General features: G+C 42.9%; 1 protein-coding gene across 2 annotated transcripts in view; it reads right to left on the bottom strand.

Annotated features, from left to right (window-relative positions):
- Positions 1-24601, bottom strand: part of TMC5 (transmembrane channel like 5) — a 69404-nt gene that overhangs the window by 38449 nt on the left and 6354 nt on the right. For both annotated transcript variants that reach the window (XM_070412894.1, XM_070412895.1), the window contains exons 2-3: positions 3989-4945; positions 1872-2017 (exon numbers count right to left, since the gene is read on the bottom strand). In XM_070412894.1, coding sequence (XP_070268995.1) covers positions 1872-2017; positions 3989-4872 — 1030 coding nt within the window. In that variant the 5' untranslated portion in view covers positions 4873-4945. The remainder of the gene's footprint in view (positions 1-1871; positions 2018-3988; positions 4946-24601) is intronic.

Consider the following 24601-nt stretch of genomic DNA (forward strand, 5'->3'; position numbering starts at 1 on the left):
ATAATGATGGATACATGTCTATTAGACATTTGTCCAAATCCATAGAATGTATGACCCCAAGGGTGAGCACTGATGTAAACTATGGGCTTTGGATGATAATGATGTGTCACTGTAGGTCCATTGATTGTAACAAATGTACCAACGCTGGAGGGGATCTTGATCATAACAGAAGCTACTTATGTGGGGGCTGGGGATATACATGGGAAATTTCTGTTACCTTCCCCTCAATGTTACTGTGAACCTAAAAAATAGTCTTAATTTTTTAAAAAATTTAAGCAAAAAAAAAATTTTATCTAGATGATTCTAGAGGTTCCGTCCTAGCATGTTATGATGGTGCATAAATGAATGTAAAACATGACACGATTTTCTTAGGGACAGAGTCCAGACTCTGCGTCTTCATGACAGTGTCCCATTTCACCATATTTTGATTCCACCCATGGTAAACATTAAAGGCTCAACACCTCAAAGAGGAAACGGAGCACATTCTGATGGTGACGTGCACAAAATTGCACTGTAGGAGGCTCCGGAACTTCTCGCCAAAGATCCATTCCCAGGTTCGCTACTTACTCGCTGTGTGCCATGCCTTTGGGCATGTTACTTAACCTCTCTGAGCTTCCGTATCTTAGCCTCTAAATCAAACAGAGTATCTTTTATTCATTATTGGCCCATAGGTGTCTTTTTAGACATTTCTTCCTCATTGCCCTTCCCCATGAAATGTTAATACCACAGATAGACTATACATTAGACTGTATACTTATTCATGTGCAGTATGTGTATCTGTGCTTTATATATAAAAAAGAGGAAGGTTTTTTATGGCCTTTTAAAATAAAATTTCATCCCTTGGGATTGATTTTGCCCCATTGATCATGCGTGGCATAACGTTTGGAATAGATTAAATGAATGTTTTCTGTGCAAATGTGTAACAGTGGGTGTTTCTCATTAGTGCACGGCAATGCACACCACCCCCCTCCTCTCTGCCTGCTTCCAACTCTTCCCCACCTGCCTCTTCAGGGCTGATCAACCCTCCATCTGCTCCAACCAGCACTTGGGTCCCCCCCTTCTGTTCTTGGCTGAACACCCCTACCTTTTCTTGTCCCCGTGGGCTCTAAATTCCTGCAACATTGACTTAATAAACCGGCTTCCTCTACCAGTAACAAGTACCCTTTTCCTCTGACAAGATAAGAACTGGTAGAATTTACTTTGCCTCCCAGAGCCAAACCTTTACACAGCAGGTTCTGAAGATGATGTGATTTTTCTCATATTAATACTCTGCCTGCTCCTTTTCTTAAGTCTTAACGTGCCGGTGTCACCGACCCACTCAGGCTTTAAGTAACGTGAGGGCAGAGCTGCCTCTTAGTCCCTGGGCCTCACAGTAGGTTTCGAATACACAGGTGCTGACTGTCTAAAGCTGGCCACGGGCAGCACACAAACTGAATGTAGCTCACCAGTGATTTTGTTTGCCCAGCTCAGAGTTTTTTACATTTTTATTATTCTTTTGGAGCATGTAAAAATCGGGGGGGGGGGGGGGGGCGGGGGGGACCACGTTCACATAAAAACAAAGATTTCTCACTTCTTTAGAAAAATCTGAGGATCTGGCCACACCGAACCCACATTTCCCTGCATAACCGCAATGCATGGAAACTGGACATTGGCTACATCACGTACACACAATTCCTACCTGGCCTGCTCTGATACTTAATGATACTGCTTCCTCTCTAGACACTGAGTTCTCATTCCTTGTAATGTGGGTGCTTGAGTGAAGAGAGATACACCAATTCTTCTATTACTGTAAATCTTTAATGATTGTTGCCCTAAGTCCACTGAATTTTACTTTCTTCCCAGGATATGATCTCATTTTAACAAATGCTTACCATAGCCATTATCAAAGTGGCCATAGGGATTTGCCATCTCCATGGATTCCATTTCAATGTTTTCAGGATATTCTTCATGCTGCCTTGCAAGCAAGCCCAAGGGGCTGACACGCCCATGATGGACTGAAGATGTTCTGCTGAGCACCCTGAAATCCCAACATGATGGATCAATATCCATCCAGTAGCATTGTAAGGACAGTCACCCATTCATCCATTGATCCATTCATCCATCCATCCATGTTACAATTGCTAAATAAATACCAACCATGTATTAGGCATGGGCTGGGAGGTGAGGACACAAAGATAAAGACTTGGAGTATCTGCCCTCAAGAAACTCCCAATAAAATCTGGTACAGCTTTTCAGAAACAGCCATAAGCAATAATAATACAAGTAGTAATTGTTGAGGATCAGAAAACAGGCCCAAGTAGTTTGGAGGAAGGAGAGAAGAATTCTGGCAGGGAGTTTTGGGGGGAAGGGGTAGGAATCTACATCCAAGTTGAGATTGGAAGGCTAAACTCATACATAAAGAGTTTAGAGGAGGGCATTTCAAGGATGAAGAACAGCATAAATAAAGGTATGAGACCAAAAAGTGCTGAATATATAAAGGGAATGGTATGAAAATAAATTAATCTGGCTCATTTAAATCAATTAACAGTGGTTCTCAATTTTATGTATATACCAATTTCCAGGCCCCACCCAGATAATTAAATCAGAAGCTCTGAAAGTTGGGTCCAGGCATCTGTATTATTTTTAAAGTTTCCCAGGTGGTCGGGTAATTCTAAGAATCAGCCAAGATCAAGAACACTGACCTTAGATATAAGGCTGAGGCAGAGAAGGGATAATATGCCAGTCTTTGGCTGGCATATTACCATTAGCCCAGGGCATCCTCATTTTAAAATGTCCTCACAGGTGCAGCCTTTCCCCCAAAGGCTATAGGGCCTCATGGAAGATGAGAAGCAAAGGAGTGACAGGGTCAGAAGTGTATTTTGGAATGATGAATCTGGCAGGGAGGACAAGACCAAGGAGGACATTTTGACCTGGTCTTCTTAACCCTACTATTTAGAACAAAGACATTTTGACCCTGGTACATACCCAAATCCCATATCCTTGTTCCTTGAGATAAAACAAGCCATTAGTTTTTGTTGATTTCATAAATATTACTAGTAGAAATAGTACATGCAAAATGAGACTCATATTGATTAGAATTTCACATGGTAAAATTTGTTACCAATTTTTTTAAACCTCACCCGAGGGTATGTTTTTATTGATTTGTGTGTGTGTGTGTGTGTGTGTGTGTGTGTGAGGGAGGAAGGGAGAGAGAGAGAGAAAGGAAGAGAGAGAAAGATGAGAGAGAAGAATTGATTTATCAGTTGCCTGCCCCGTATGGGGATTCAACCTGCAACGTATGTATGTGTCCTGACCAGAATTGAACCACAACCTTTTGGTGTATAGGATCTCACTCCATTCATCTGAGCCACACTGGCTAGGACTTATTATCGATTAAAAAAACCACACACTTACTAAAGAGTTACATCTTGTTGGCAACATGGACATTGGAAATTTTAATCCAGGAAGAAATTAGATTTGGTAGAACTAAGTCACTCAAACTAGAACTGCATCTAGTAAAATTGGTCAATGACCAAAAATTGAGGGAAGATTACAAGTTTTTTTTTAATGGCTCAGCCATAAAGATAACCAATTGAAGAATTAAATTGAATTCATGGAGTTAGACCTTCAAAAGATTTTCTTTATTGAAATGCATTCCTGTTGATACACTTCTGGTTAAAATGTTTGTGGTCGTAACTATCAAGTCTTTGACCTGCAAAGTAGCCGGTCAAAACAGGGGGGATCTAAATGTTTTACAGGAATTAGATACCAGGTGGAGCCTGGGGAAGGTGTTATTCAAGCAAGAGCTGAGGAAAGATTATGTTCAGGTAAAGGCTTGAAGCCTCAGGCTGAGAGTCCATGGCCCAGGTAGGGTCTACAGGTAGGTATGAAAGTTTCACTGTAACTTCAGGTCACGAAAACCACAATATGTGTCCCTAACCCAAACAATGCCAACCGAGTTTCACTGATTCAGCCCCCACCCCCAGTGGAGGGAAATGCCTGCACTTACCCCCTGGTCATTTCCGGAGTCTTGGAAGAGCCATAATCACGACCATCTTCAGCATTTGGGTAATCAGGCTCCCCCCGAAAATTTGGAGAGTTCTGATAGTCCTCAGCACCAGGATAGTCTGGTTTCTCTAAAAAGTTTGGAGAGTAAGATTGATTCTCAGCACCTGGGTAATCAGGCTCTCCCAGGGTATCTATGGATGGTTTGATCCTGGAACCAGCATATCCTTGATTCCTTCTAGAGCCTGGATAGTTGGAATTGGCTCTGGGGCCAGGGTGGGTAGCATTTCCCTGAGCTCCAGGATAGTCTGGTTCTCCCAAGAAGCCAAGATAATCAGGATTTGTTCTGGAGCCCGCATAGTTTCCACTGCCTCTGGAACCTGCCAAGTCAGGATTTCGTGGAGATTCAGAGTAGTCTGGCTCTTTGAATGAGTATGGATGGTACGGATTGCTCCAAGAGGCATCTGGCTGTGCCAGAGATGTGGGATAGTCTGAGCTTCTTCTGGAGCCTGCGGAGTATGGATTGCTCCTGGCGTCAGGGTAGTCTGAATTATTCTGAGACCCGGGATAGTCTGGTTCTGCTAGAGACCGGGGATAGCCCGGTTGTCTTCTGGAGCTTGCAGAGTACGGATCGTTTCTGATGGCAGGATAGTCTGGATTACTCAAAGATCCAGGGTAATGTGGTTCTGCTAGAGACCAGGGATCGTGTGGACTTGTTCTGGAGTCTGCAGAGTATGGGTTCCCCCTGGTTTTGGAGTAAGCGGAGCTGTTCAGAGAACCGGGATAATCCTGGGTGTTCAAATACCCCTGCGTGTGGTTCTGAGACCCTGAATAACCAGGGTAATCCGGCTCTTCCTCATACCCATTATTCCTGTAATAGGCACACATGCTGGGACAGATCCTTTACCGTGGAATGTTCAAGTGTTCCTGCATTTGCGTGACTCAGGTATCTTTTCTAAATCTGAAAAACAAAAAAGGAAGGAAGAGGTCAGATGTTTTCCTTTCTTCCCTACAGAGATGGCTGGTTAACTCCCAGTATTTGTCCTTCTTTCTTTCATAGTTGGGTACACAGCTGCCCAGAATAAAGTCTACATTTCCCAGCCCCCTGTGTACCCAGCTGTGGCCATTAGTGTGGTCAATGGGATGTGAGCAAAAGCCATATGTGCAACTTTCAGGTTGTGCTGCTAAAAGGAAGGGGTAGGCGTCCCCTTCTCAGGCCTTGCTTCTTGTGGCTGGAATGCGGAAGTGATGGTGTGCCATCTTGGGCATGCACACAAAGGCAGCACCCACCCCACCACCCCAGGAATAACAGAGGGATGAAGCCTGGGTTGCTGATGATGTCACAGGTCAGTGCTAACACATCAGCTTGGGCTTTTATGTCAAGAAAAAAAGAAATATTTATCTTACGTAAACCACTGTTTCTTTGGGTCTCTGATATGTGTGGCCAAACTTATATCCTGACCAATATAATCCCTCGGTTGGGAAGGAGGGGTACTATGAACCGAAAGCTTGGAAGGAACAAGGACTTTTTGAGTCCTTTGATTGCACTAGTGGTTCTAGAGTTCAAAGCATAAATTAGTATGAATGCCTGAAGGAAGATGGTTAATGGTAACTAGAGGACTTGGGTAAGGAGACAATCGGTACCATCCCTTCCAGTTTGAAAATATGATTTTATGAGTTCCATGAACTCTAATCTATAGACGCGGCATATGTTGAAATTTATAAAGTAAAACTTCAACACTTCTGATTTATAACTGTGCTGGATAGCGGTTGCTTTTACATGCTTATTACCCATCTCCCCTTTTTTTGCATCAATGCCCTTATTTCCCTCTGGACATCTGCCCCTCTGCCACTCTTGGTCCAGGTGATACAGGAAAAGCTGATGGCATTCCTGGTACCAAAGATGGTCACATGACCCAGGCCTGGCCAATCACTGTCCACCATGCCCTTGCCCCAGGGTTTGGTTCAGGAATGGGTACATAACCCTATTCAGTCTTCTAAGACTTTGACTAGAATTACTGGGAAAGACGTGTCCTATGTCACTAGGGTTGCTCCAATGATAGACTATAAGCCTGGAACTGCTGATGTAGTATCAGTAGTGACAGTAAAAATAATAATAAGTAAGGGAGAAAATTTAAAGGAATAATCAATAGGATTTGTGGACTAAATCGATATGGGAAGGGGGAGAGGGAAGAGAAAATAAAAGACAAAAATATCTCCAGGCAAAGAAGCATTAGATGAATGGTGAGGCCTTCAAAAAATGGAAGTAGACAATTTTCAAAGTTCAGTTAATGTTTACAAATTTATCTTTATGCAAACAAAAATGGTTAGACTTTCGGGTGAGTAATCAGAGCTAGAAACAATTAACCTTCCATCACCTATAGTCTTAGAATGTTCATTTTCCAATTCCATATTTCTCAGCATAGTGTAAGTCCATTTTTCTTTATTTTGTTTCTGCCAAGCATCCGTTTCTTTCTCTTATGAAAACAGTTTTCCTTGAGCAACAGTCCCACTCTCAGTCCAGGTGTGGACATATGAACCAATCAGAATTATATTCTTTTTGGCCACAGGATTGGGTCAGGGTTGTAACCAATAAGATTCAATTCTGGGACTTTGGTCAGACATGTTGGGAAGAGAGAAGCTCTCTGATGTCAACAGGGGAGAGAACAGAGCCAAGAGATAAATAGAAATAGAAATCAAATGCTGATAACATTTAAAAAATTTTTTAAAATTTATTTCAGAGAGGAAGGGAGAGAGAGAGATAGAGAGATAGAAACATCAATGATGAGAGAGAATCATTGATTGGCTGCCTCCTGCACGTCCCCTATGGGGAAGGGAGTATTGGGGTGGGGGGGGGGGAACCGAGGCCACAACACGGGCATGTGCTCTTGGCTGGAATTGAACCTGGGACCCTTTAGTCCACAGGCCGTCGCTCTGTCCACTGAGCCAAACCAGCCAAACTGGCTAGGGCACTATTGACATTTTTGAAGCACCTGGATCCAGCCATGCCTGAAGGCAGACAACCACTGAATACTTGGTTCATTACATTCCCTTTTGACAAGTTATTTTGAATTGAGTTTTTGTAATTTGCAAATGAAAGAGAAGTATTCTGACCAATATGCCAAGTTTTGCAAACAAAAACATCTACACAAACTGTGAGTACTCTGAAGATTAAATACTACGCTTTGTTATGAATTATTTTTCATAAGATGGAAATTGAACCCATTCATTTCTTTATATTGTAAGAGTAGATATTAACATACGTATGGTCTAGGACAGTGGTCGGCAAACTGCAGCTCGCGAGCCACATGCGGCTCTTTGGCCCCTTGAGTGTGGCTCTTCCACAAAATACCACATGCGGGTGCGCACATACAGTGTGATTGAAACTTCGTGGCCCATGCGCAGAAGTCGGTATTTTGTGGAAGAGCCACACTCAAGGGGCCAAAGAGCGGCATGTGGCTCGCAAACCGCAGTTTGCCAATCACTGGTCTAGGACTTCCATTACCTATAAAAATCTGAGCTATTAAATCTAACAAGCCAAATGATACCCACGAAATTCAAGAAGATAAAACAGGTACAACAATACCAGCCAAAAAGAAATTAATAAATCCACCAAAAGGCAATGAAAATGTTCACAGCAGCTCCCCCCCCGCCTTATGTGCCAGAAATTGAAAACAATACCCATGTCATTCAACAGCAGAATGAGTAAATAAATGGTGGCATGGTCCTAAGATGAAATACCACACAGCAGGAACCAAGACTGAACTGCTACATGCAACAACGTGAATGCACCTCACAGATGTAATGATGAGAGAAAGAGATAGATACAAAGGAGTGCAATATTTATACAAAGTTCAAGAACAGGCAAGCTAGTAAATGGTGATACAAGTCAAAATACCAATTAGCTCGGGGAAGGGAGGAGATGGAAAATGATGCGAGGAAAACTCTGGGGTGCTGGGAATGTTCTAGATCTTGATCTAGGTGGTGGTTACCTGTATGTGTGCGTGTGTGTAAATTCATTAAGCCCGACTCTGTAAATATATTACTTCTTAATTTTAAAAAGAAAATGAAAAACATTGAAATCAGAAGCTATAATACAAAACCTTCTATTTCCCCAAGAGGCCACCATACCAGCTTAAAAAAAATGAAAGGTTCTGGCTCCCAAACATTTCCAATTTTCATAGATCACAGAAATTCTGAATTACTGAAAGCAAAAGCTGGGTGAGGACAGGACCCATTACCTGAATGAAATCGTCTGTCTATGTGATGTAAAATAAAAGTGGTTAGGAACCCAGCCTTTGGCATCAAGTAGAGTGGGTTTAGTTTCCCTCTGCTGGCTGTGTGGGCTTGGCAAGCCACATAGCCCCTCTGAGTTTGTTTCCTTACTCATCCAGTGCTGACAATCACATCTCATAGGGTTGCCCTAAGGAATGAGTGAGAAAAGGCACATAAAGCAGCTGGCACCAAGGAAGCATTCACTGAATGGAAGCTCTTTTTTTTTTTAACCTCTATTTTAATGTATGTGTAATGTAAACCTGGAAACTTCCCAAAGAGAGGGGGGTTGGTAGACGATAAAAATGATGCACTCAATCAAGTCATGATTAAAGAAATAGGAAATGTATTATAATTGGGTAAAGGAAGGAGCAATGCTATAAAATTCCTGGGTTGACATAGGGACTCCAAGGTTTGCTGTGAGTTGATTAGCCCAGACCGAAAGGTAATCAAGACAGGTGATCTAATACTCAGTGCTTGTGGAAAAGAGGAAGTATACTAGTTTTTCAAGAGGGCCACACCTATTCTCAGGATACGTTTCGGAAAAGAATGTATCATAAGAACCCTTCCCAAGGGATCAGATAACCACACAATAAAACCAGGGCTCAGGGTGGCCAGCAAAGAGATCAGGAGCTCTAGCAATCCCGGATGAGCAGCAGGAGGAGGGTGGGGAGGAGGCTGTGGCGTCCCCTCCAGGTCACTGTGAGGAGATGAACAGCCACCTTGCAGGAAGGCAGTGGCATACGGCCTTTCCAGCCAATGGGCTGTGAGCATAAGTGGCTGTGATACTTCCAAGCCAAAGGATTTAAGAGCCCAAACACAACCCTCTGGCTCCCCTTTTCTCTGCCAAGTCAACCAGTGACACTTCAGATAGGGTCACCCTCATCAGCCTGGGGTCCTGCATGACTAAATGGAACACAGCCACCTCCGCCTCCATGAACCCACAATAGTTTTTTTTTTTTTAAGTATGTTTTTTATTGATTTTAGGGAGAGAGGAAGGGAGAGGGAGAGAGAAACATTGCTGTGAAGGAGAAACATCTATTGGCTGTCTCCTACACACTCCCTACTGGGGTTTGAGCCTGAAACCAGGGCATGTACCCTGACCAGGAATCCAACCGGTGACCTTTTAGTGCATGGCACAACACTCAACCAACCGAGCCACACCAGCCAGGGCCCCATAATAGCTTTTTTTTGAGCAAGAAAGAAACTTTTATGTGTTAAGTCATTGAGATTTTGAACTCGTTTCTTGATGTGCCAGAGCTTAGCCTAGCCTGACTGATACAAGATAATCTTTTTATTTAGAAACTCTGACAAATTGATTCATGTATATTTACTAGAGGCCTGCACCTTCTTGCAATCCCGGACCCCTCAGGGGGTGTTGGAGGCCTGGTGCACGGATTCAGCCTGATCCTCACAGGCCAGGCTGAGGGACCCCACCGGTGCACAAGTCTGTGCACCAGGCCTCTAGTATGCATATAAGATCTTTGGTTAATCTGTTCCCACCCTTTCCTCTCCCCACTTCCCTCTGAGATTCATCAGTATGTTCCATGTTTCCATGCCTGTGCGTTGAGCATCTGCCCCCTGGTGGTCAGTGTGCATCATAGCTACCAGTTGAATGGTCGAATGATCGAATGGTCAAACGGTCGCTTAGACTTTTATATATATAGGTTCATATATATATATTCATATAGTACACACACACACACACACACACATAAATACAAAGACAGGTGATAGATAAGTAGAAAGTAGGTAGGTGGATGGATAAATTGATAGATAGACATATGTGATCAGCCAACAATTAGTTTTAAATTTATTGATACAGTTCTTAGTTCTACTAATGTCATTAGACAGGAGCTTCATGTACCGTGTCTTTTTCACAATTCAAGCACAAATAGTGCTCTAACTACTATCACCTGCACTGGGACAAATTCCTAAACAAACAAAGAGCTAAGCCCACAGAAAAGGATTGGGAAAGAAGAGGAAGGAGGAAATAACTATAGGGAAATAGTCATGTATGAATGGTCAAATACAGTGGGCGTGGTCTTCTAAGCACCTTACTTATAGTTTCCTATTCACTGTTGAAAGAACAAATATCCTGCCCTTCAAAGGAATCATTTTGCTTTGTGCCCTGGATAAAGCACAGAGGATACTATACTTTCCCCCCTCCAAATTTTACTGCTCTAGTAACTTCTAGTTCCAATTAGGGCCACTGAAACAGCTATTGAGTCCTCCTTTGACAGTCCACTTAGGACCTAGGTCAGCAAACTCATTAGTCAACAGAGCCAAATATCAACAGTACAACGATTGAAATTTCTTTTGAGAGCCAAATTTTTTAAACTTAAACTATATAGGTAGGTACATTGTTATTAACTTAATTAGGGTACGCCTAAGGCTTAGGAAGAGCCACACTCAAGGGGCCAAAGAGCCGCATGTTTGCCGACCATGGACTTAGGGCTTCCCTTTTCCCTGCTTCTGTGGCTTTCAGTCACACTCCCAAGCACTTAAATGTTTGCTAAGTCTGTTCGCTGTGGACTCCCTGTTTGATCTTGCAAGGCTCCTGGTTCGAATGGGTGATCACAATACCCTCCCATTTGTCATTCAGCTTGTCCAGGAATATACAAGATGAAATTACAGTAGATCTTCACAGTTCTGTTCAATGTCCTTTCATTATAATGTTAATGAGAAGCTGTAGGAACTTAACTCTTGTGTATATCAATTAGCTGATAATAAAATTGGTTTTGTTACACCTCATTTCACAAAACCTATGGAAGACATTAAGTGAGGACTTACTGTACATTTTAAAACCGTGATGAGGTCACATTCAGGCTGCTTACCTAGACCTCTGCTGCCTGTTAGCTTTGCCAATCTTATGCTAGCATAAGCCAAGGCAAGCCACCCACAAGCTCTTTTCTGCAGCTGCCAAAATGACCTCCCAAAATTCAGGGACTTGGAGTCATTAAGGGTTATCAGGCCAAGCTTTGTGCATAATAACACAAAACTGGAACCAATCCAAAAGCCCAGCCACAGCGGGTGGACCAAATCTCTCAGCACTTCTGCACAATAGAATATCATGTCGCTATAAAAAAAAAAGAACGCGTGTACCAGCAGAGGATGCTGGTCATGGTTCTTCTCTCTGATCTCATCTCCTAACCAGGCCCAGGCCAGAATATCATGGCCATGCAGCTGTGAACTGGGCAAAGGTTAATTTGGCCAATTGAAGCCATTTATTACCTGAAAGATAAGGAAAGAGAAACCAGGGCTTATAAAACAATAAACTTGATCACCAAATGCAAGATAACACCCTATAAGAGGCAAAGCAAACCACACATTCTCATATCAGGTGTACCTTTTATTTATTTTTCTAAGGGGGTGAACTTTGTTGGGCCAACAGATAGCAAGGTAAACCTCTAAACCTAATTAAAATCAACATTGCTTATCTAGCTACACTCCTATAAATGATACAATATACATACATATTTAAGACCCAGAGACAAAATGATCAAAGTGATTCTATAGAAATTCTTAACTAGCTCTGATGAGCCACCATCCATTTGATTTAAAAGACCAACCAAATTAAAAAAAAAAAAAATTTGAGGGTAAGAAACATTTTATTTTTGCTAAATAAGATCATTAAAAACAATAACAGTTACAGCCCACGATCACTATTATTTCATAAAACATTTTATGGACTTTTTTTTTTTTAAGGAGAAGGTTCCCATCTCAAAAGGAAGGGAGGCCAGTTAATTGAATAGGTCCAACTTCATAAAAACTTCCTCCTCTATCCTTATTTTCCTCACTTTGTTCCAAATGGATGCAAACTGCACAAACCGACCTGGTCTGAAGATGCTGTGGGAACCACAGTGTCAGCCGCGCTGGGGGCTGCTCTCTGGATAGCTTTTGATAGGAGCTGGAGGGCAGATGATTTACAAATGGTTAGAATCTCCGATATTGGTCTGAAGTCTGAATTTTCCGAGTTGCTGATTGCAGGCAGAGCCACATATGCTGAAAAACAGAGGACTTTGACTTCTATAGAAGTTTATTGCAGCCGAAACTGGTTTGGCTCAGTGGATAGAGCGTCGGCCTGCGGACTGAAGGGTCCCAGGTTCGATTCCGGTCAAGGGCATGTACCTTGGTTGCGGGCACATCCCCAGTAGGGGGTGTGGAGGAGGCAGCTGATCGATGTTTCTCTCTCATCGATGTTTCTAACTCTCTATCTCTCTCCCTTCCTCTCTGTAAAAAATCAATAAAATATATTAAAAAAAAAAGTTTATTGCATACTGTACAGCTCGGTCAGGTGCAAATGAAAGTGAGAAATGCTGGCTCATGTGCCTTCTTGTTTTCTCTTAATCACTTTTAAAAAATTAAACTCTAGTTAAGTATAGAGAATAAAAGAGCAAATATTAGCAAATACTAATCCTTTTCATATTAATTCAAGATTTGTGTTTATTTTACCCAGGAAATGAAATGTTACTGGTAAAACTGGAGCTCTCTATGCCCCTCCCCAATTCACCTTCCCACCGACGTCCCACTTCTTCTCTGTCCGGAAACCACCACTATCATGAATTTGGTGTGGGACTTTCAGGTCATACTGTTTATACTTTGACCACTGGAAGGGGCTGAATTGTGTCCCTGGAAAAAGATATGTTGAAATCTTAGACTGTGACCTTACTTGGTAATAGAGTCTTTACACAGGTAATAAAGTTAAAATGAGGTCATTAGGCCTGGCCAGCGTGGCTCAGTGGTTGAGCGATTACCTATGAACCAGGAGGTCACAGTTCGATTCCAGGTTGGGGCGCAAGCCTGGGTTGTGGGCTCTATCCCCAGTGTGGGGCGTGCAGGAGGCAGCCAATCAATGATTCTCTCTCACCATTGATGTTTCTCTCTCTCTCTCCCTCTCCCTTCCTCTCTGAAATAAGTAAATATATATATCTATAATAAGAAAAGTGTAATATGCTATTAGACTGGACGACCTTCTGGATGAAGCCGGGGCTGCGAGGGAAGCCTGGGTCCAGGGTGACAGAAAGAAACAGTGCCAGCAGCCAGGGGAAGGAGGGAATTTTGCAGGAATACTCTTGCAGGAATTTTGTGCATCGGGCCTCTAAAATATATATATATATACCCATTGTATGCCATAAGCGCCTATAGACGCAAGCAGCAGACCTCCCCCACACGCCGCCACGCGTGTCTATAGCCGCAAACCTCACATATCAACTCTGGTCGCCCAATTTTAAAATCAAACTTGTTAAGTGACATCTCTGGGTTTGTAAAGAAGATTATGGTAACTTAAATTCATAAATATTCCAACGCATATTGAAGAAATGGGGATGGTTTCCATTTTGGATGGGTGGCAGTTAACTGGTTAAAAATGAGGTCATGAGGATGAGCCCTAATCCAATATGACTGATGTCCTTATGGAAAAGGGAAATGTGGACACAGACGTGCACTGAGGGAGGAATGTGTGAACGGACATTGGGAGGACACCGTGTGAAGACAGGAGTTATCCTGCCACAAGACAAGGAGAGTCCGGGGCTACCAGAAGTTGGAAGAGGCAAGTAAGGATCCTTCCTCTACAGGCATCAGAGGGACCATTCCCCGCTCAACACCTCGTGTTCAGACTTCAGCCTCCAGAACTGTGAGACAATACGTTTTGGTTATGTCAGCCACCCAGGCGGTGGTACCTCGTTACAGCAGCCCCAGGAAACGAGTGAAGGCACATATGTGTGTCAATACGTGACAATACTGTCGCCTCAATCATAAAGGTTGTGTCTATGGCTCTCTATTTCACATCCTACATATTTTCTGAAACTTGCCTTTTTTTTTTTATTAACATAAAATTGGCTTTGCGATCTCTCCATGTTGGTAGTTCCAGTAACTACGGCTAGTTACTAGAAGTTTGTTCATCGTATGGCTGTGCGCTATTCCATTATATGACCAGCATATTTAGTGCTTCTCCTACTGATGGACACGTAGGCCGTTTCCCATTTTTCACTATTAAATGATCAGCTGCCATCTCTTTGTGTTCATGAAAAAAAACTTCTCCAAGGAAGAGACCTGGAAGTGGTTTTGCCAGGTTGTTTGGTTTCCGTGTTTTCAGTTCCTAAGGACGATGGGCCCCAAGACATCGCACTAATTCCTAACAGCTACAGATAAGTAGCGTATTCATTTTCACTTTGTCACCTCAGAAGGATAACCAGGAATAGTTCCCAAACTGACCTTTTCTCCTTTTCTCTGGATTACACTCGGTCAGTATCCAATGCAGCTTGCAAAAAGGCAAGTGTAAGACGCTAATATAGGAAAACAAAGCCGGCAGGATTAGCCTCCGTTAAACTAGGTGTTTCTTTCTCAGCAGTACTGCCATTTGGGGCCAGATAATTCTCTGCTGGGGGGCTGTCCTGTGCATCATCGTGTGTTTAGCAGCAGCGCTGGTCTCTGCCTACAGGTGCCAGCAGCACCCTCCTCAAGTTGTGACAACCAGTTAGGGCCAGGCACTGCCAAATGTCTTCAGGAGACAAAATCACCACTTCTCCCACCCACTCTGTGTTTGACAATGACCAGTTAACTGACATGAACAGGAGAGGTCTAGAAGGGCTTGTCCGATCTAAGTTAGGAAGTGAAATGGACAGAGTAAGGAAATGTGTACTTTTGAGGCATAAATTCTACTGCTTACTCTGAGCCAGGTATGGAGCAGAGCAATGCATGCACATACTTGCCCAGAATCTGCACTCGATTCAGCGCGAGGGACTCTTCATGCTCCCATTACATGGATGAGGAAATTGAGGTTTAGAGGACTTGGTAACTTCTCCAAATTTCACAGATATTAGGCAGGGCAAGGACTTTAACATAACTTTCTTAACTACACTTGACCATCTCCCACATACTAGTAGACTGACTTCCTCACTTTTTAATTTACTTATTTAGTTACTTACATCATTCAAACAATCCATGAAGATTGCTCAAGTAGAAGGGAAAATGGAGGCAGAGTTTTTCTCCCCCATTAAAGATAGATAACAGAAACATCACAATTTTGATCCAGGAGGGAAAAAAAGGCTTTTTTTGCATAAAGAAACAAAACAAAGAAAAGGAAACAATGAGCCCTAGTCGGTTTGGCTCAGTGGATAGAAAGTTGGCCTGTGGACCGAAGGGACCCGTGTTTGATTCAGGTCAAGGACATGTACTTCGATTGTAGGCTCCAGGCCTTGATCGGAGCTCGTGTAGGAGGCAACAATCAATGTGCTTCTCTGACATCAATATTTCTCTCTATCTTTCCCTCTCTCTTCTACTCTCTCTAAAAATCAATGGAAAAATATCCTCTGGTGAGGGTCAAAAAAAGAAAAAGAAAAACAATGAACAAAGTGGTGTAAAAAGAGGCAAGAATTGGCATAACGACAGACACATAGACCAGTGGAAGAGACCAGAGAACCCAGAAATAAGCCCTCTTCTGTAGGGTCAAACGATTTTCTACAAGGCTGTCAAGACCATTCAATGGGGAAAGAACAGCTTTTTCAACAAACGGTGTTGGGAAAACTGCACATCTACGCGCAGAAGACTGGAGTTGGTCTCGTACCCTACACCGTATACAAGATTTAACTGAAAATAGATCCAAAGCCTAAAAAAGTAAGACTTAAAACCATAAAACTCTTAGAAGAAAACAGCGCAAAAGATTCATGACATTGAATTTAGCAGTGATTTCTTAGATGTGAAAAAAAGCACAGGCAGCAAAAGTCAAAGTAGACAAATTGGACTATATAAAAATTTGTGCATTAAAGGACATAATCAAAAGAATGAAAAGGCAACACATGGAATGGGAGGAAATAATTCCAAATCACATAACTGAACACGGGTTAGTATCCAGAAGATAGAAAGAACTCCTATGATGCAGCCACACCAAAAAACCCCCACAAGTGACCAGATGAGAAACTGGGCAAAGGACTTGAATAGACATTTCCCCAAAGAAAATAATCAAATGGCCAACAAGTATATGAAATGGTGTTCACATCACTAATTATTAAGACATTCAAATCTAAACCACAATGAGATATCACCGCATATCCATTAGGATGGCCAATATGAAAAAAAAAAAAAAACCCACAGAAAATAAGAACTGTTAGTAAACATGTGAACAATTTGCAACCTTTGTGCACTGTTGTTGGGAATGTAAAATGGTACGGCCACAACGGGAAACAATATGGTGGTTCCTCAAATAATTAAAAATAGAATTGCTACACGATTCAGCATTCCTACTTCTGGGTATATATATATCCAAAAGTATCAAAAGCATGGTTTCAAAGAGATTTACAAAAAAACAAAAAGTGAAAGAAACTCAAGTGTTCATCCATGAATGAATGTATAAACAAAATTGGTGTAGCCACACAATGGAATATTATTCATTCTTATAAAGGCATGAAATTATTGTGTATGGGGGGGGAGTGGGGAGTGGGTAGAGGTGCAAGAGGATATAGAGGGGATAAATGGTGATGGAAAAAACAAAATAAAAATTTTACATTCTTAAAAAGGAATGAAATCCTGACACAGGGTACAACATGGTTAAACCTTAGGGACATCATGCTAAGTGAAATAAGCCAGTCAGATAAAGACAGAAACTGTATGACTCCAGTTGTGTGAGTTATCCAGAGCAGTTAGACGCACAGAAATACAAAACAGGGAGTTGTTTAATAGGTATAGAGTTTCCGTTTTGCAAGATAAAAAAGGTCTGGAGATTGGTTGCATAACGATGCGAAAGTACTTAACGCTGCTGAACTGCACACTTAAAAATGGTTAAGATGATAAATGTAATGTTATGTATATTTTACTACAATTTAAAAAAGAACAGTAAAGACAAAAAAGGAGACAAGAATTTTTCCAAATCGCAGTAATTTAAACATGAAACCCAGTTTTTAAAAAGAGTAAAACACAAGCATTGTGGGGGGGAAAAGGGAAGAGGAAAAGCTGGGATATGCTGACGATGTGAATGCTTTTTTGCTCAGTCCCCAAATAAGTTATGCAGGCTTTAAAATAAGTCAAAATTTGCTGTAATCAAAACGTATTGAGTTTCTGAACTGTCCCATTTACTTTAAAGCCTCAAAACAAGCACAATAAAGCCATCACTGAAATGTTTAACATAACATCCATCACAGCAATAAAAGGAAAATAAAAACCCAACAGCCCTGAACACTTTTCCAACCCCACCTGCACTTGACAAAGACAGCTGACATAATTGAGTGGGTGTGTCTGTGTTCCAGTTTATGGACACCAAAACTTGAATGTCACAATTTTCACGTGTCATTAATTATTATTCTTTTGTCAATAATTTAAAAATATTTTTTTAAAAACACTCTTAGGTTAAAGGCCACATTTGAGCGTCATAGCATAGTTTGCCAACCCCTGCACTAAAACACTGGGCTGTATTCCTGAGTGATGGCCTTTGCACATGTTGTTCCCTCTGCCTAAAATGCTTTTCCCTCCATTCTTGGTGTGGCTAACTCTTCTTTCACAGAGGGGCATCTTACCCCAACCCCCCGCCACACACACACACACACACACACACACACACACACACACACATCTAAATAGTTCCCTTGAAGGTCTCTTTGTATCATCTTGCCCTTTTCCCATAGGACTTAATTATGTACTAACTAGAGGCCCAGTGCATGGACTCATGCACCAGTGGGGTCTCTCGGCCTGGCCTGCACCCTCTCGCAATCCGGGACCCCTCGGGGGATGTTGGACTGCTGGTTTTGGCCCGATCCCCACAGGCCAGGCCAAGGGACCCCACCAGTGCAGGAATCATGCACTGGGCCTCTAGTGTGCATATAAGATATTTGGTTAATCTCTTCCCACCCTCCCCGCCCCCCCTTCCCTCTGAGATTCATCAGTCTGTTCCATGTTTCCATGCCTGTGTGTTAAGTGTCTGCCCCCTGGTGGTCAGTGCATGTCATAGCTACTGGTTGAAAGGTCGAATGGTCACTTAGGCTTGTATATATATAGATAACTTGTAATTATATACTAACTTGGTGTACATATTGTTCAATATTTATCCTCCACCAGACTGAAAGCTCTGTAAGGGCAGGGGTTATTCTATGTTGCTCACTTTATCCCCAGCATCTAATACCATGGCTGACGTGTAGAAGGCACTCAATATTGTTGAATGAATGAATGAATGAATGAATGTTGTCCCACAAAGTTCTCCTTCATCTCATCCATCACCTGGAGTCCATCTTGGTGACGGCCACCCTCAGCCAGCGGGAAGGGAAATAAACCTACACTGGCATCAGCTGGACTACTCTGGGGGGAGGGGAAAAGGGAAGGGAGGGGTCACTCATGCCTGGATCCATATTTGGCACAAATACAGCCCATAAACTGAGGGTTCCAAACAAGTTCAGGGATTCTTGCAAGGATCATTTCCCTGGTAGAAAATAACAAAGAATTTCCCAGGGATAGTTCCTTCTTTTTAAATTTTCATTCAATATTTCAAATTAACAACCAGGGAAAGTCTCCGTTGGTGCTATTAACTTTTTAGCACCTCTCTGAATTTGCCATAGTCTCTTTATCCACAAAGATGGAGCAAGGCTCCAAGCTCAGAACTTCTTCAGGCCACAACATAGGACTAGAACTTAACTATTTCATTTTTAAAATAGCATACAGTAAAATATTTTTGGTGCATAGTTTTATGAATTTGAACACATGCATAACGACCCCTACAATAAGGTTACAGAGCAGTTTCATCCCCCCAAGCTCCCTCGGGCCACCCCTCTAAAATCAACCCCTCCTCCCACCCTTAGCCCATCACTGATCCTACAGTTCTGCCTTTTCCAAAATGTCCCATAAATGGAATTGCACAGAATGTAGCTTCTCACACTCAGCACAATTTAGCTGGAATTTAATAACACAGTTTGGTTTGAACTATATGTATGTACGCATATAAATATATAGTCACCTATATTTATAAGCTAGTGGTATAAGTTTCCCATTTAATAATGACATCAGTTTCCTTTTAAAACAAATCTATTAGGTAAAAAAGAATAAACATTACTATGTATGGCAAGAAAAGGGGCAAAGATTATGAAAGTGGAATGCAAATTACTAAATTTGGGGAAACAATGGACATTATACAATAAGATAATTGCATCCTTGCCCTCTTCCCCCAACACACACACACACACACACACACACACACACACACACACACACTACCAGTCTATGCTGCTAAGAATTCCTGAAAAGGAAGGGAAAATATTTTTTTTTCTTTTGAGCCAAAAGAAATGGCTCATCCCAGACATCTCATTTCAACGAAGCTTTCATCATCACAGCTCTGGAAGCCTCGATTCCTTCCTCCTGATCTCAGAAAGTCATTTCCAACACAAAGGCTACTACACGTCCCCGAGAGGTTGCCCAGGCACCAGGCCATCCCACACAAACACACCTACATTTCAGCAGAGTCCCAGGTTTGGTTTGCAAAGACTTCGTTGTTCCTCCTGGATTTGTCATGTTAGCTTAACGATTAGTCGGGCTCTCATCATCCATGCCACTACAAACAAACGCCTTAAATCCTTTACCTGCCGTGTATGATATTTAGAACAAGGAAATAAAGGCAATGTTTATAAAGGCAACAGTTTCTGAAAAGCATGTGAGGGCATAACCTCTAATCACCCATTTAACAAAACCCTCCCATAACGACACACTTGTCGATGCATGGCCCACAGAGCTTTCCGGAGCGTGCTTCCGCCTCTCGCCCAGGCACATCCGTCGACATAGGTTTGGACCCTTCTAAACTAAGGTCTGTGTGTGCAAGAACCAATATCAAGGCTATGAATAGGAGCCGAAAAATCTAAATAAAATAAAATGGGTATGTCTTCTTGTTCTCTCTCTGTGTTTCCCCTTCACCAAGGAATTTACTAAGTTTTGAGGATATTTACTTAATTCACAAGGAAAGAGAGTTGTATTTTATGAATGCAAGAGAAATAGAGATTTTAGCTTGTTAAGCACATGAAAAAGTTTCAGAGGCTGAAAAAGAAATATGAACTTTAAGCCCATGAAGGGCACCACCCAGGCACGGCAAAGATACAGAGATTGGTCTAATGTGCTCGGGAGCCCTCCTGTCCCCTTCCCACGGTCCCTGTGCTCAGAATCCTGCCAGGAGCATTGAAAACTGATAAACCTTAAAGCCCTCTGGGTCTAGGCATTCTCACCTTTAAAATATATATATATTTTTATTGATTTCAGAGAGAGGAAGGGAGAGATTGAAACATCAATGATGAGAGAGGATCATTGATTGGCTGCCTCCTGCACACCCCACACTGGGGAACAAGCCCGCAGCCCAGGCATGTGCCCTGACCGGGAATGGAACTGTGACCTCCTGGTTCATAGATCGACCCTCAACCACTGAGCCACGCCAGCCAGGCTAGAACCTTAATTCTTAATCAGACTAATTCAAATCCCCATAATATAATAGTCCTTATATTGCCTATTTAAACACACATATAACACAACCTAAGTATTATTGGTTTTGATTTGCAGACAGAAAAACAAAAGCACAAACCAAGGATGACAAAACAACTAATATGTACGTGCCAGCCACTGCTATGGGGACGTCACAGGTGTTAGCCCGTTAAATCCTTACCATAGGTGCTATTATTACCCTTGTTTTACCGAGAAGGCTACTGAGGCACAGAAAGGCTAAGCAACTTGGCCAGGAAACACAGCCAGTAAGAAGTGGAGCTTGGTTATAAAACCAGGTAAACTGATTCCAAAATTGGCATCATTGTGCTTTATCGTTTCCAAGGACATAAAGTAACTCACTGGAAGTTAAACGGCTTGTCCACATCCAGGGCTAGAACCTAGGTCCACAGAACTCCAAGTCCCGCCTGCCTTCACTGAGCCACAGGACAAATTTGATTCGTCCTTGATGGGTCACAAAACAAATTTCTTGAAATGGTTCAGGGGGAAGGAACAAAATGCTAAAAATCCTATCCTATTCAGAACATAACAACAACAAAACCTGCAATCTGCTTCAAGGTGGTAGCCTGAGCCCACCTTCCAAAAGTCTCAGTGAAGTTACAGAAAAGGTACACAACCGGGAATAAATCCATTAACAATGTAAAGAACAGGACTAGAGATGACCATGACTTTCCAAAATTCAGAAAGTGAGTGGATGCATGGATGGATAAGCCAGGGTGGAGGAAACTGCAGATCAGAAGGAGCACCAGGGGAGACAGGCAGAGGTGGGTCATTCCAGCCGGCCCAGTGCCAGGGAGGTGCCAGGCACAGGCAGGCAGGTAAGGGTTGGCTGCACAGGCTGGGCGGCAACCATGAGCATATTTAACCTCAACGAGCAGGCTGCTTCCACTCTGGGACCTACAGGGTGCCCTTTGATTTTAGGGTGAACACCGTGTAGCAAAGAATGTAACCTTATCCAAAGAGAGGTCTGGGCTTTGCCCTCAGCTACGGGGAGGCCATCCCCAAGCCCGCAAAGTTCTAAGGAAAAATGACTCTTAATTGAAGATCCTGTGCTCAGCCAAACTCGGTTGAAAAATTGCTTGAGATTAAGTGGAAACAAGACAAAAAGACACTGGAAAGAAATCTCAACAGCGCTGAACAGCAGTCGGTGCAAGTTATGCCATCTCACAGAGAATGAGCAAGAGCCTGAGAATAGTTTTTCTATTGCTTTTCAGAGAAAGTGGAAGGGAGGGAGGGGTTAAGGGGGGGAGGGAAGAGAGAGAGAGAGAGAGAGAGAGAGAGAGAGAGAGAGAGAGAGAGAAAGAGAGAGAGAGAGAGTGAGAAAGAGAGAGAGAGAGAAACATCGATGTGAAAGAGACACGTCGACCAACTGGTTGCCTTCCCCACATGCTCCAACAGGAGGTAGGGAGCGAACTCACCAGCCAGGTACGTGCCCTTGACTAGGAATCAAACCCACAATCCTCTGGTGCATGGGCTAATGCTCTGACCACTGCGCAACACTGGCCAGGGCCACATTCACATCTTGATGTTGGTCATCTTTTTGCTCAGGATAGGTAAATATGATGTTAAACTTGGGAAGTTTCTAGATTTGGTGTCATTGGCATCAGGGCTAACAGTAGGGATACCAAAAACCCCAGTAATCAAGATAAATAGTTTAAAGCAATATTTTTAAAAGTAGAAAATAACACAAAAATCCATGATGAACCAAAATGTCCACATTTTCAATAAAGACCGGATCAAGATGACTGATTTGTCCTTTTGCTCCAATTTGGCTTAGATCCATGCTGACTGGCAGGCAGGACCCCGAAATCCAGGTGTTTGTGAGTCTCACGCTGCCAGGTACTGTCATCCCACCTTGGGAATGACATTCTTGTGGCAAATAAAACCATTTTCCTTCGCCGACCTCGTCTCACGTTGAGAACTTTCCTACGACTGTGAGATTTATAAAGCAAGTCTCTGTCTTCGTTGGAAAGCCACTAGTTTGCATTTATTGGGGGTGCTGATACAGGCCAGGTTGGGAACGGTAACCATGGGCCTACAGTTCTCTTAAGTGATACCCACCCAGATTCAAATGCCATAGAAAACAGAATTAGTTTGTTCTGGTAAAAACACAGAAATCTCACCCCGCTCCTTATTTCTTCCCCGATGACTAAGGAGTGTCCTTCCTGGTAATGACCTACCTAACAATTAGCATTCCCTCAGCTGGGATTTACACTCTAGGAAATAACCTGAGCTGTAAAATAGCCCTACCTCTCACCACCATTCCAGGAACTCCTGGCAAACATCCAGTGACTCACCGCGCTTTTAAAAAGATGTTCAAACCTCGAACCTGATGACTCTGTGTCCTCCCAGAGTAATAAAGCATAAAGACAGGACCATTTACCCAGAACTTACTTGAGCGCTAGGCCGGTGCTATGCCCTCTCATGTGCTATGCCTTCCCACGCATTAGCAACTGAACTCTCAAGCAATTTTATGGAAAGGATGTACTATCCCCACTTTATAATGATTACAATGAGGCCCAGAGAGGTTAAGCCATTTGTCCAAAGACACAAGGCTTAAACAGAGGCAGAATGGGATTCCAATCCCTGCCTCTCTGAACGGTGATCATCATCATCAATAGCTTGGTTATCAGAGGAAGAAAAGGAGTATGAGGAGAAGAGGAGGAGTTAAAGGCAAAATTTATCGAGTGCTTACAGTGCACCATATTTTCTTATTAGCTCTAATATCCACCTGTGCAAGTGGGTGCTCTGAGCATACTGCCCATTCTGCAGACAAGCAAACTGAGGCCAGAAAAATACAGTAACTCACAGTTAGGACTCAGGGAAGTCCAGATTCTGATTCAGGCAGACAGTTGTAGAGCTTTCTCTTCAAGCCAACACACGCTCCCTTGCCTGCGACTTCCCCACAGTCATTCTTTCCTCTAACAAATATTTATCGTGCATTTTTCTGTTCCTGGCATCCAGTGATTAGCTACAGGACAGCCCCCATTTTTGTTCTCCTCCCATGACACATTCGCACGGGCTCCCCATCATTTCTGTGTCTCCCCCCGCAAAGTACCCTCTCTTACCTGTGGGAACACGCAGGCATTTCCTCTCCGCTCTGCAGAGGTAGTGGGTCCTCTTTTATTACTGAGTTAGTCTTATTCTGCCTTAAACACAGCCCTGTTTAATCTTAGTCCCGTGGCTGGGCTGCCAGGGAGGGGACGTTTACGAGCTCCTGACCATTTTATGCCACCCTGGTTATCATGTCTCCCTTTGCCGGCCAATGAATAACTGGGTCTCACCCATTAAACGCAGGTCAGTCCTCGACCCCCAACATCATGGCTGCTCCATGGCCTCTGTGTCTCGGGTTAGAGGAGAAGAAGCCCTAGCTCAGGGACCAAATTGTGCATTTCTTTCTTCCTGAACTTCTCATGAATATTCTTTGGCATCAGTGCAGTCAAAGAACAAAGTCCTTTCTAGAAAATACTTTTATTTCTTGGATACCATAAGGAAGTACGTCATATTGTGGGGTGTGTGTTTTCTTTTTCCCCACAGGGAGGGAGGTGGAGTGGAAAGAGACTATCCTTCCATTTATTCACTAAAGCATTTTTCTAGAACATGATGTTCCACAAGACACCCTCAGGCACTGGCCAATTTGTTCTGCAGACTTAGCCTCGGGGGCAACATTCAGACCTTACAGGTTTAACTTCACAATTATGATGGCATCCTTTCCAGGAATAAAAGGACAGGCAGCGGACCTAGCCGCTTCGGCTCAGTGGATAGAGCATCGGTCTGTAGACTGAAGGGTCCCAGGTTTGGTTCTGGTCAAGGGTACATACCCCGGTTGCGGGCTGGATCCCCAGTAAGGGGGCGTGCAGGAGGCAGCCGATCAATGATTCTCTCCCAT

The sequence above is a fragment of the Myotis yumanensis genome, unplaced genomic scaffold, assembly GCF_028538775.1.
Source record: "Myotis yumanensis isolate MYYU_CA2020_CCGP unplaced genomic scaffold, mMyoYum1.0.hap1 SCAF_4, whole genome shotgun sequence".
In the NCBI taxonomy this organism is placed as follows: domain Eukaryota; kingdom Metazoa; phylum Chordata; class Mammalia; order Chiroptera; family Vespertilionidae; genus Myotis; species Myotis yumanensis.